At 35.6% G+C, this 12,067-nt stretch overlaps 1 protein-coding gene across 1 annotated transcript in view; it reads right to left on the bottom strand.

Annotated features, from left to right (window-relative positions):
• LOC129247446 (uncharacterized) overlaps positions 1 to 12,067 on the bottom strand; it is a 311,844-nt gene that overhangs the window by 284,219 nt on the left and 15,558 nt on the right. Inside the window, exon 3 of the mRNA XM_054886576.1 lies at positions 2,299 to 2,435. Coding sequence (XP_054742551.1) covers positions 2,299 to 2,435 — 137 coding nt within the window. The remainder of the gene's footprint in view (positions 1 to 2,298; positions 2,436 to 12,067) is intronic.

The raw sequence follows: 12,067 nt of genomic DNA, 5'->3' as shown, positions 1-12,067 counted from the left end.
TTCGGCTCTGAGTGAATTCCATAGAGTCAGCTGATGGGCTGACGTCTTTGAACAGGTGTGTTAACAAAAAAGCTGAGATTGGGGATATACGAAAAAAATCAACCCATGATGACAGTTCGTTGCCATCTGAACAACGACTGCTTGGACGAGTGTATAGAAGAGCAATGATAATGCAGAACTCGGCTGCCGATTCCCCAAGCGATGTGACAGCCAAAGTTCCCCACACAATTTTCTTTTTCACCATAACTAAATAGCAAACCTGGTAATCTATCATCCTTGGACTAAACCGGTAATTTACTGGAGAAAAATCTTAGAGAGTAGGAATTTTTTTCTCTTATGGGGAAAGAGGGGAAAAATACTTATATGAGAGCGACATAGTAGCTTAAAAAATACCACCAACATATTCGTCATGAAATGCTGAGTCGCACAAATATTTATCATGAAATTCTACTATAAGCCTCCTAATGACCAACGCTCTAAATACGAATTTTCATTCATTCCTTTTCCATTTCAACTTATTTCTGGTCTTTTGGTTGATATTTGAGCTTTGGCGTTTTCTGAGACTTAGATTACAATTTTATGGCAAATCTTTTAGTTGTAAGTACATACGTTTTAAACCGTTTAACCCCTCCATCATGAGTGTGGTTTGCTCCTTCCGACAGAAAAGACAAAATAGGTTCATATAGTAAAGTGTTAGAGTGTTACAAAGTTCCGCAAAAATGTTGCCCAGTGCTTTTGCAGAGTACTGCTGAGAACATTATATCTAAAATGTAGGTTTCTATGCCCATTTACCACAAAACGGTGCAAAAGCGGTTGAACTATGACCCTTTATTCTTCTTCTTCTTAATTGTCGCGATAACCGCTTACGCGATTTTGGCCGAGTTTAACAAAGCGCGCCAGTCGTTTCTTTCTCGTGCTAACCGGCGCCAGTTGGACACACCAAGAAAAGCAAAGTCCTTTTCCACCTGATCTTTTCAACGCAGAGGAGACCTTCCTCTTTCTCTGCTACCACCAGCTGGTATCGCATCGATAACTTTCAGAACGGAAGCATTTGTATCCATTCGGACGACATTACCCAGCCAACGTAGCCGCTGGATCTTTATTCGCTGCGCTATGTCTATGTCGTCGTAAAGCTCATACAACTCATCGTTCGGTCGCCTGCGATATTCGCCGTTGCCAATGTGCAAAGGTGCAAAAATCTTGCGCAGATTCTTTCTCTCAAACACTCCAAGCGTCGCTTCATCGGATGATGTCATCGTCCACGCTTCTGCGACATACGTTAAGACGGGCATGATGAGAGTCTTGTAGAGTGTTAGTTTTATTCGTCGAGAGAGGACTTTACTACTCAGTTGCCTACTTAATCCAAAGTAGCACTTGTTGGCAAGAGAGATTCGAAGTTGGATTTCAAGGCGAATATGATGCCTCCAAAAATTAAATTCAGACGAATTTGTTTTGTCTTCTCAACCATAATCCATTGCCGTACAATGTAATTTGATGAAAAAAAAGAATTCGTTGATGATCTCTGATCTGATCTGATCTCTGGAAGATATGGTAAATAAATGTTTTTGTAAGTATTTTGTGGAAACTCTATTTTATTCTTTTTTGTCCGGAAAAAGATCCACAGTGAATCTATGAATTTTAGCAACGTTGATGCACTACAGCCCCTTTATGAAAAGTGATGATTATTTGGTGAATGATATGGAATAAAACAAAAGGTTTAATAGCCTACCTGCGGTATCTACACTCAACCCTGAATTCAAGTGCAATACCGCATTCCAAATATGAACGCGTGCCGTTCATTTAATCACACATAAAATGTCCCGAATTATGTACAAATACGCCTTACATCATCCAATTTCATGGCATAAATATTATCCTTTCATCACATGTACCGCTTCCGGTGAACTGATTAAAATTACGCGTATATTTCAACGCATGAAAACGATACAGCCACCGCTATTAAATATAAAACACGAACACACACACACACATGCACACATACTTATTTGCTCACATGCATGTGCACGCATTTAATTTTCACGTTTTCCGCCCATGTGCGTTAATTTTCAACCGCCTCAGCAACAATTCATCAGCGATAATAAATGAAAAAAAAAAAACAAAAAAAAACGAAAAACATTTTAAAGGCTTTCCATTGCCTACAGCATTTTCGCACTTATCATTTACGTATTAATAAACATTTTGCACCTACGCACACACACAAGTAAGCAATGGTAAATACAAATTCTCATAATAATGATAATACGCAAATGAATAAATGCGTTTGTATGTTTTGCTTACCTCGTAGCCTTGGATGTATTGACACGTGCACCATCCTTGTACCACTGAAATTGCATACGCGAAGATCCTTGGGCGGTGCATGATATTATAAATTCACTGTCTTCACGTATCGCTGATTTTTGATTAATTGTCAGTTCCTGTAATGTGAAAGTGAAATGAGTAAGCGGTAGACTCGCAGAAAAAACAAGAAAACAAAAAAACAAAAACGTAATAATAAACTGAATATTTATTTATAGAATACTGGAGCAAATGATGGCGCAAAGTGGAGGAGTAAGTGCCATTTAAATAAGTCATAATCGAGCAGCAGTCCAGAGTGATGAAAAATCATAGTTTGTTTATTGCTTTGCTGTTACACAGAGAGGGATCGAAGATTGTTTGCTGTATTCGAAGGACGATAATAATAATGAGATTCTTTTATTGCCTCTGATCCTTCACCTTTTAACTACTTGTTAATATTTTATACAAAAGCACATCAGCTAGATTGAGTTGCCCAACCGATAAAGTGGCTAGTGGACATAAGTCAGCGTGGCTAGAAAAGTGGCAACAACGCTTTAATGTAGAGAACTTAAAAAATTTGAAAAAAACAAAAACTGAAAGTACTGTGGGCGACTGCTAAAGAAAGTTAGTTTTAATGACTAAAGAGATAGGCAAACATTTTAGTCCGTCCCTAAAACAAAAAAATAGAGATAATATTTTGCTGCTGAGTGATTCCATATCAAGTGCTCTAAGTATTTTGGACATTGTTGTAAATTTTTCAGAAAATTGGTGTACTTTCAAATTTGAGTACAATAAGAAGTACGCTGAACAAATTTTGAAACAAAAAAAAATGTAGGCAATGTTGAAAAATTTGTTGTAGTTCGTTGTAGGTATTTCAATGTAACTCGAAGAGTTATGATGATCCCACTACGGGATCTGAAAATTCGGGATTATTGAGGATATTTTGAATAGTTAATGAAAAAATAACAAAAAAATCCGAGATGGAGTGTTTTCAGGAAGAACAAAAAAAAACTTTAGGAAAATTTTGAACCAAAAACAATTTTTTTATTCAAAACACTAAATTTTTATTGAAAAAATGACAAAAAAATTTTTATTCAAAAATTTAAAAAGAAAAGAATTTTGTTTTCCAAAAATTAAAATAAAATAAAATTTATCTCCATTTTGGTATACAGCTTAAAAAATTTGTTTCTTGAATTTTGAACAATAAACTATTTTAAATTTTGAAAACATATTTTTTTAATTCCAAAGTTTTTAAATAACATTAAGTTTTTTTTTTGGAAAATTGGTTTTTATTAAAATTTTTTCTTGAGGAATTGATTTTTATTCAAAGTTTACTTTATCTCCATTTTGGTATTCAGCTTAAAAAAATTTTTCTTGAATTTTTAATAAAAAAATGTTGATATTTTGAAACCATTTTTTTTTTAATTTCAAAGTTTTTAAATAATATAAAATCTAATTTTATTTTGTAATTGCTTTTTATTCAAAATTTTTTTCTTGAAGAAGTATACTTTATCTCCCTTTTGGAATACAACGTAAAAAAAATGTTTTTTTTTTGAAGTTTGAATAGCAAAAAAATTGAAATTTTGAAATTTTTTTTTTTTAATTTTTAATTTTTTGAATAAAATTTAATTTTTTTTTTCAAAATTGTTTTTCATTAAAAATTTTTCCTTGAAAAAATTTTTTTTTTAATTTCTAGTTTTTTGAATAAAATTTTGTTTATTTCAAAAATTTTTCTTGAATAAGTATACTTTATCTCCATTTTGGTATACAGTTAAAAACAAATTTTTGAATTTTTAATAAAAAAAATTTTGAAATTTTTGTTTTAATTTCTAATTTTTTGAATAAAATTGAATTTTTTTTTAAATTGTTTTTATTCAAAATTTTTTCTTGAAAAATTTTTGTTTTTTTAAATTTCTAGTTTTTTGAATAAAATTTTATTTATTTTTTTCGAAATTTTTTTACTCAAAATGTTTTCTTAAAGAAGTATACTTTATCTCCATTTTGGTATAGAGCTTAAAAAAATATGTTTTTTCGATTTTGAATAAAAAAAAATTTGAAAAAAGTTTTTGTTTTAAATTTCTAACTTTTTGAATAAATTTTTTCTTTTTTTTTCAAACTTGTGTTTTATTCAAAATTTTTTTGTTGAAGAAGTTACTTTATCTCCATTTTGGTATACAGCTTAAAACATTCTTGAATTTTGAATAAAAAAAAATTTTGAAATTTAAGAAAAAAATATTTTTTAAATTTCTAATTTTTTGAATAATTTTTTTTTTCAAAACTGATGTTTATTCAAAAATTTTTCTTATTTTGTCATGAAGAAGTATCCTTTTTTTTAAGCTGAATACCAAAGTTTTCTGCATTGAATATTGCTTACTATACTCAAGCCAACAAATAAAGTAATTTTCTGGAAAATTTATGATATGTCCAAAATATTATTTGGCATGAATCGCTCAGCTTCTTCTTTTTAGCAAGCGAACCCTAATATAAATAAGTTTTAATACGATATTAAATTTAATTAAAAATTTAAAGTAATTATAAAAATAAAGGGTTTTTCAATAAGGGCGGGTAGATGTTGAAATGGAATAAAATGGCGTTTGCTGTGTGGCACGTAGCGCCGTCCTGCTGGAACCACATGTCGTCTAGGACCATATGATTCAATATGGGCCATAAAAAATTGGAAGGGCCACCACGTCTACCGAAAAATGGGCGCAATACGCGCAACGTTTGCGTTAATGAACACTCATTTCGATAATAAAGTTTTATAATTTGAACGTGCTGTTCAATCGTGTAACTTGCCATGATGATTTGGCATAAGCAACTGAATAATAAACAAAAGATGTGACAGATGTCACCAAAACAAAATGGCTGCCACAGGGCGCCAAAATTGACCCGCTCCAATTGAAAAACCCTTTATAAGCTGATATCAACAATATGGCGTTATTGGGAGGAGGAAGAAAAATAAAACAGAGAAGGAAACACATGAGGTGCAGGTAATACTTCAGAACGTTATGCGAATGGAAACACCGATGTGGAACGAAGTATTACGTAGGCTGTGTAGCGAGGTATTACGCTAACATACAAATAGGGCGAAGCTCATTACCCTTTACTCCAAAAAGATGGAGTAAAAAAGCATTAAAGTGCCTTTAGTGCAACAATACCCCTTTGAGTCGACATTAAACCACTGAATTTTTCCTTCTTGACCTAAACCGAAAAAAGGTTGTAGTGCCTAATAAAAAGTTTAATACTCAACTGTAGCGAATGCATCTTCAAATAATGTAAATACTGGAATTTATATCCTAAAGCAAAAAGATCATAACAAAAATCTTAATATGGATCCCTGCTTTCACATCCATTAGTGCCAAGAGGAGATCTTTCTATTAAGATGGAGTAACAACTTTGGCTTTGGTATCACTTTTTTTTAGATTCAATGGGGTACTCATTCACTCAATATTGTTTAGACAAATATAAGTATCACTTTAAATCTCTCGGCAAATTTCAATTCAATACGGCTCTTCCACAAAACTTTAGTTAACCATTAGCCAGTGGCCCTTTTTCGGTTGGATTTCGGTCATGTCGTTTCTTCACGTTTTGAACCATTTCACGTGGCGTTGCAGTCTTTTGATGACCACCTCCATGACGTTTCGCGATGCTACCAGTATCATTGTAACGAGTAATGGTACGATAAACAAAAACTTTATTTACTTTAAGGTGCTCGAGCTCACGAACAATCGCTGGTTGTGTTTTTCCAGCCAAATATAATGAAATCACTCTATTACCTTTGAAATTCATTACTAATTTTCTTTTTTCGCGTTTCCTCTCGGCAAAATGCTTCCGCGCGCTTGTAAACAATACTCCGGACTCATTTAGCCAACTAGCAGACAGCTGATGCCCGTGCATTGCGAGCGGTCTGAAGTTGGTTACATTTCGAGTGCCGGACCCTGTAAACTAAAAAACTATTTGACATTTGTGAGTTAAACTCTTTCAGGTTTATCAGCAGTTGTTATTTGTGAAAATAAGTACGTTGTGTTCTTTGTAAAAATGAAGGAGAATATTTTTGAAAATATAAGTAAGATGTAACTTCGAGGGCTGGAAAAAGTAACTGATATTTTTTGTCGTTATTTCGTCTCGAGTTGCAGGATTTTGGTTTCCTTAAGGGGAGAGCCTGCTTTAGAGGCTTGAAAAAATCGATTCTTTGTTTTACATAAATGTCTTCCCAAACCATCCAAGAATGTGTTCTCAAAATATCAGAAGCAAATTCAAAATATTTTCAGAGTTACAGAAGAAATTGTGAGCAAGCGTCGAGCAGGTATACGAAAAAAACTTTGACGCGCGATTTCTCGGTTTTTTATTTTTAAGATTTGTCCTAATTGGCGGGAAAGATAGGGAAAAAGTGAAACGTCCTATCGAAACGAGATAACATTGATTGTATTTGGAATTAAATTCTCTTCTAGTTGAACCTAGAAAACCTTAAGAAAGTTATGATTAACCCACTTTTTAAACAATCTGAAGTGAATTTGTTTTTCCAAAAAAATTAATTTTTTTTTAATTAGCGAAAAATTATTGAATTTCTCACTTTTTGTTTAATTTTCTTGGTTTAACTGGAAGCTTTGCTATACTCAAATAAAAAAAAAATTTTTGGGTTTTTGGTTTCAGATGAAAATTGCGACCTGCATCTTTCCCACAGCACGACACATGCACACTCGAGGCGCCTCGGCAAAATGCTTGTAGCAGGCATAACATGACATAAATTTTAATGAAAAAATTTGAGAAGACTGCTGAAATATATAGTAATAACACCTGAAAGTTTCGTTTCAATCGAATATTTCTTTCCTTCCCAAAAAAATCCACGAAAAAATCGATTTTTTGAAGCCTTTAAAGCAGGCTCCTCCCTTAAGCTTTATTTTTGTCCTCATTTCGTCTCAAACAACAGGATTTTGGTTACCCTACAGCAAAATTTTGATTTATCTGGTCAACATATGTGCACCCCTGCTACCTAAGTGTTGTGCTACCTGTGAAAATAATGCTTGGTTCAACACTGATCAACAGAAGTTATTTGCAGATCCAATTTGATAAAAGCTGACTGATTGAGTGTGACAGTCGAGCATCTTGAAAAAACTATGTTAAATCCTCTCTGAAAGCTTCATGAGCGTTTAAAATCCTTTAATATCTCGCTATGAAAGATAAAATTATTAAATATTTGCCTTTACTTGCACTTTGGATGTAATTTTATATCAAGCGAAAAAATAAAAAGACAATAACTTGAATACTTGACCTTCATTGACTTGCGAACATTTAAGCTGCTTGTGAAATTATAAAACGCAGCACAGCCACATCTATTTATATGACGGTTCATTTAAATATAAAATATGCATACAATACCCGTAAATAACAATGGTATTTTTATTATGAAATTCTGCAGTGCATAACTTAAAAAATGAATAATAAAAATTGTGAAAATTGCGCTCATCTGCTGCTGCTGCCTACCACAATTATTTGCCCATAATTACTCAATACTTTTGAGCTGCAGGCCAACTATACATGCATACATGCACACATACGTATGTATTATGTTCCATCAGTGTTTGTTTGTATAGCGATATATGCAAGTTTACAATAACAAAGTTGCATTGCATTGTTGCTTTGCTGTGCGTGTCCTCGTCATTCCGCGCGCTACACGCCACTTCTGCATTATTGGTCAAATATGGTTTATATGCACGTGTATGTGTGTGTGTGTAAGTGCAATATTTGTATGCACTTGATTGATTGATCTATCAAGTGTATAATAACTGCTGTAAAAGGATATCCATTTATAGAAATAATAAAAGTAAAAAGGCTTATGTATAGTCCAATATTCTGTACGGTCAATTTTAATGAGCTGTTGTTTGTTGATTCATGAATAATATGAAATTACTTTTACACGCTCTGCTGATGATACGCTCGTAAATGTTTGAAGATATTTATGAACTCTTTACATTTGTATGTGTGCACATCATTCTATCATATCCGGGGTGAAGGTGGTAAGTGTTAATGCGCAAGGTTATTAATCAACGCTGATGTCGAAAATTCGAAGCATATCGGTGAACTAAATCCCCAATTCTACTACGAGGGGTGCCTTTTATATGTCGGGATTAGAGAACAAAAACAAATTTTAATCATCGAAAATCACTTTATTGTTTTTCAAAATATTCTTCATGAAGATCTATACACTTTTGCATGCGTTTGAACCAATTGTCGAAGCACTTTTGCCACTCTGAATGAGGTACCTCCAAAACATGCATTCTGAATGCCGCAATCGCTTCTTCAGGTGTCGAAAAACGTTTACCTCTCAGTTTGTTTTTTACGTACGGGAATAAAACGAAGTCATTCGGTGCCAAGTCAGGACTATACGGCGGATGACCCATTAATTCGATGTTTTGGGTGCTCAAAAATGCAGTTGTTTGGTCCCATGTGTGAGAACTCGCATTGTCCTGGTGAAGAGTGATCCGTCTTTGGCGATTGGTTTTCCTAATTTCTTGGAAGACAACTGGCAAAAAAATGGTTGTGTACCACTCAAAATTTACTGTTCTGCGTTGTTCTAGTGGTACGGTTGCGACATGTCCAATTTTTCCGAAAAAATAGGCGACCATTTGCTTGGAAGTGCTTCGTGCGCGAACAACTTTTGTTGGCGATTGACAAATTGCGTGGGATTCAACGCGAACAAATTTTTTTGACAGTCAAATGCTTATGCAATATTGAATGTATGCTGGTCCCACTAATGCCTAAGATTGTCTCAATCTCAATCTTGCAATATCAGTTCGCGCACAGCATCAATGGTTTTCGGAACAACAACTGATTTTGGGCGACCTTCACGGAATTCGTTTTGGAGTGAACTACGACCACGATTGAATTCACCATACCATCGATAAACACTGGTCCTTGATGGAGCTTCATCGCCAAAAAATGAATTAAGTTCATCCATGCAATGTTGCTGAGTTAATCCACGTCGAAAGTTGTAAAAATAATCGCACGAAAATGTTCACGATTTAATTCCATTTTTGGACCGAGATGAATCTTTTAAGTTACTATAAACAACACAAATAGCGCTGGTATTTCAAAACGTTCTGAATACGTAAAAGCCAAAAAATATCAAACTTTGGGATACAGCTGTCAGTTGCCAAATTGCAACACCAGGGTTGCCAAATCCCGACATATAAAAGGCACTCCTCGTAAAAGCACAAAGATCAGGGAAGGAACTTTTTCATTAGGTTAGGTTGAGTGGCTGTTATCCGACATACTTAGGCCTGAATAGTCCCATTGTGATAACACTGGAGCTCATTCTTTACACTCCTGAGTTGGCTCTGAACCAACCTGTTGATTTAACGCATTTTGTTAATTTCAGCCGCCAGAGCCGAATGGGTTGGTGCATGACTACCATTCGGAATGCACAGAGAGAACGTAGGTTCGAATGTCTGTGAAAAACCAAAATGAAGAAAAAAGTTTTTTTCCAATACCGGTCGCCTCTTGGCACGCAATGGCAAACCTCCGAGTGTATTTCTGCCATGAAAAAGCTCCTCATAAGAAATAACTGCCGTTCAGAGTCAGCTTGAATGTGTAGGTCCCTCCATTTGTGGAACAACATGAAGACGCACGCCATAAGTAGGAGGAAGAGCTCGGCCAAACACCCAAAAGGAGTATACGCGCCAATTATATATATATTTGTGAGTTGAAGCCATGTTTCACTTTCGTTCAACAATACGGACTTCACACAGGAGCCGAATATTCGCAGTTTGGTGCGCCTGGAGATTTGCGAACTCGCACATACTGTATTCATTCACCTAAACGCCGTACTTGGTTTACCCTGTTGTTGACATCTGCATCTGCTCCGCCGGCTGGCGTGGTACGCGTGCAGCTGAGGTAGCAGAAGCTTTCGACAAATTCCATCGGGCTCCCGTCAACAATTAAATGTCTTGCTTTATTGTGGTTGATTCTCATAGCCTTCGTTTTGGCGATGTTGACCTCCAGTCCAATAGTGTGGGCCAGCATAACTAGTCTGTCCACTTTCGCTTGCATGCCAGTGAGTTTGTGAGAGAGAATGCTGATGTCGTTGGCGACGTTCGGGCCCTCACGATGTCTGTTGAAACTGCTTACGATGCCTCTTTCGTGCAGGATCAGCCGGTTAAAAACGTCATATAGGACGATGGTAAAGAGAAGGGGCGACAGGGGATAACCTTAGCTTACGCCTGCGTTGATGTTGAACGGCTCGCTGATGTTGCCGTTGTGAAGCACTGCTAGTTCAGAGTTCTCGTAAAGGGCTCTTATGAGGTGGATTATTTTATCAGGAACTCCCTTTCTACTCAACACCAGTTATACTGAGTCTCCTTTGATTGTGTCGAATACCTTCTTAATACCATATAAAGCTGGTTGCACTAGAAGTTGAATTTTGTGAGGAATGTCTTACGCCTTTTTTGTTTTTGTTAATTTTTATAAAACAGGAAGAGGTTGGATATATATACAGCGGGCATTCGGTATTTGAGAAAAAATTGAGAATCAAACTATTGGGTATAGGAATAAGTTTCCGCCCTCGTAAAAGAGGTGTCGCTGCTGATACTATTTTTGTGCTCGCTCTAGTAAAATACTGGTGATTAGAGGGTGTATGTGTGAGGTCTCGATCGTAGTAGTTGGCATTCATTTAAAGCGTAAAGATCGTTTTTTATCTGACGTCATAACAAAAAATAAAAGGTCAAAAACAACATTTGCGGAAAGTCGTGCTTCATTATTACCTTTTAAAGAAAAGTGCAACTGAAACGGGCCATATATTGATCAATATTTATGGTAATCACGCTCCATCAAATACAACTTTTAAAGAGTGGTTTCGAGGCTTCTCAAGTGACAATTTCGACGCCTGTGGTTAAGAACGCGAAGGGGCACCGAAAAAATTGGAAGATACTCAACTACAACAATTATTGGATGAAGACGTATATCGAACCCTTGATGATATGTCTAAAGAGTTGGATGTTGACAGACGACCCGTTGGTAAACGTTTGCACGCGATGGGAATGGCCCAGAAAGCAGGTAACTGGCTGCCACATCAATTGAAGAAAACCGATATCGAACGGCAGCAAAGAAAAGATTTTCTGGATCGTCACTGGCGATGAAAAATGGATGTATTATGATAACACAAAGCGTCGAAAATGTTGGAACCTACCAAGTGAACCAGGCCCATAGACAGCGAAAAAAAAATATTTACGCTTCAAAGGTTATGTTGTGCATCTGATGGGATGAGAAGGATATCATCTATTATAAACTCCTTAAACTATCTGAAACCACCACTGGCGTTCGTTAGCGACTGCGGCTAATGCGTTTGAATCGAGCTCTCAAAGAAAAGCCGCCGGAATGGGACGGTAGACATGACAAACTGATTTTGCTGCATGACAACACCAGGCCACACGTTGCTAAATCGGTCCAGAAATATTTTGAGTGACTAAATTGGGAAATCATGCCCCACCGCATTCCCCAAACATTGCACTTTCGGATTACCACCTGTTCCGATCAATGCAGTTAGCCCTAATTGGAGAGCTGTTCACATTTTACGAGAGCATCGCAAGCTCGATAAGTGAATGGATAAAGTCAAAAACAGTCGAATTTTTCATCAGAGGAATCCGTATGCTGCCTGAAAGATGGAGTAAAGTTGTAACGTTCATGTATTATTTAATTGTTTAAATAATTCGTAACTTTGGTTAAGAAACGACGGAAACTTATTCCCATACCTAATAATTAGTTATTATTTTGAAGA

This window comes from Anastrepha obliqua, chromosome 5 (genome assembly GCF_027943255.1).
Source record: "Anastrepha obliqua isolate idAnaObli1 chromosome 5, idAnaObli1_1.0, whole genome shotgun sequence".
In the NCBI taxonomy this organism is placed as follows: Eukaryota; Metazoa; Arthropoda; class Insecta; order Diptera; family Tephritidae; genus Anastrepha; species Anastrepha obliqua.
This window is presented reverse-complemented; position numbering and strand designations above follow the sequence as displayed.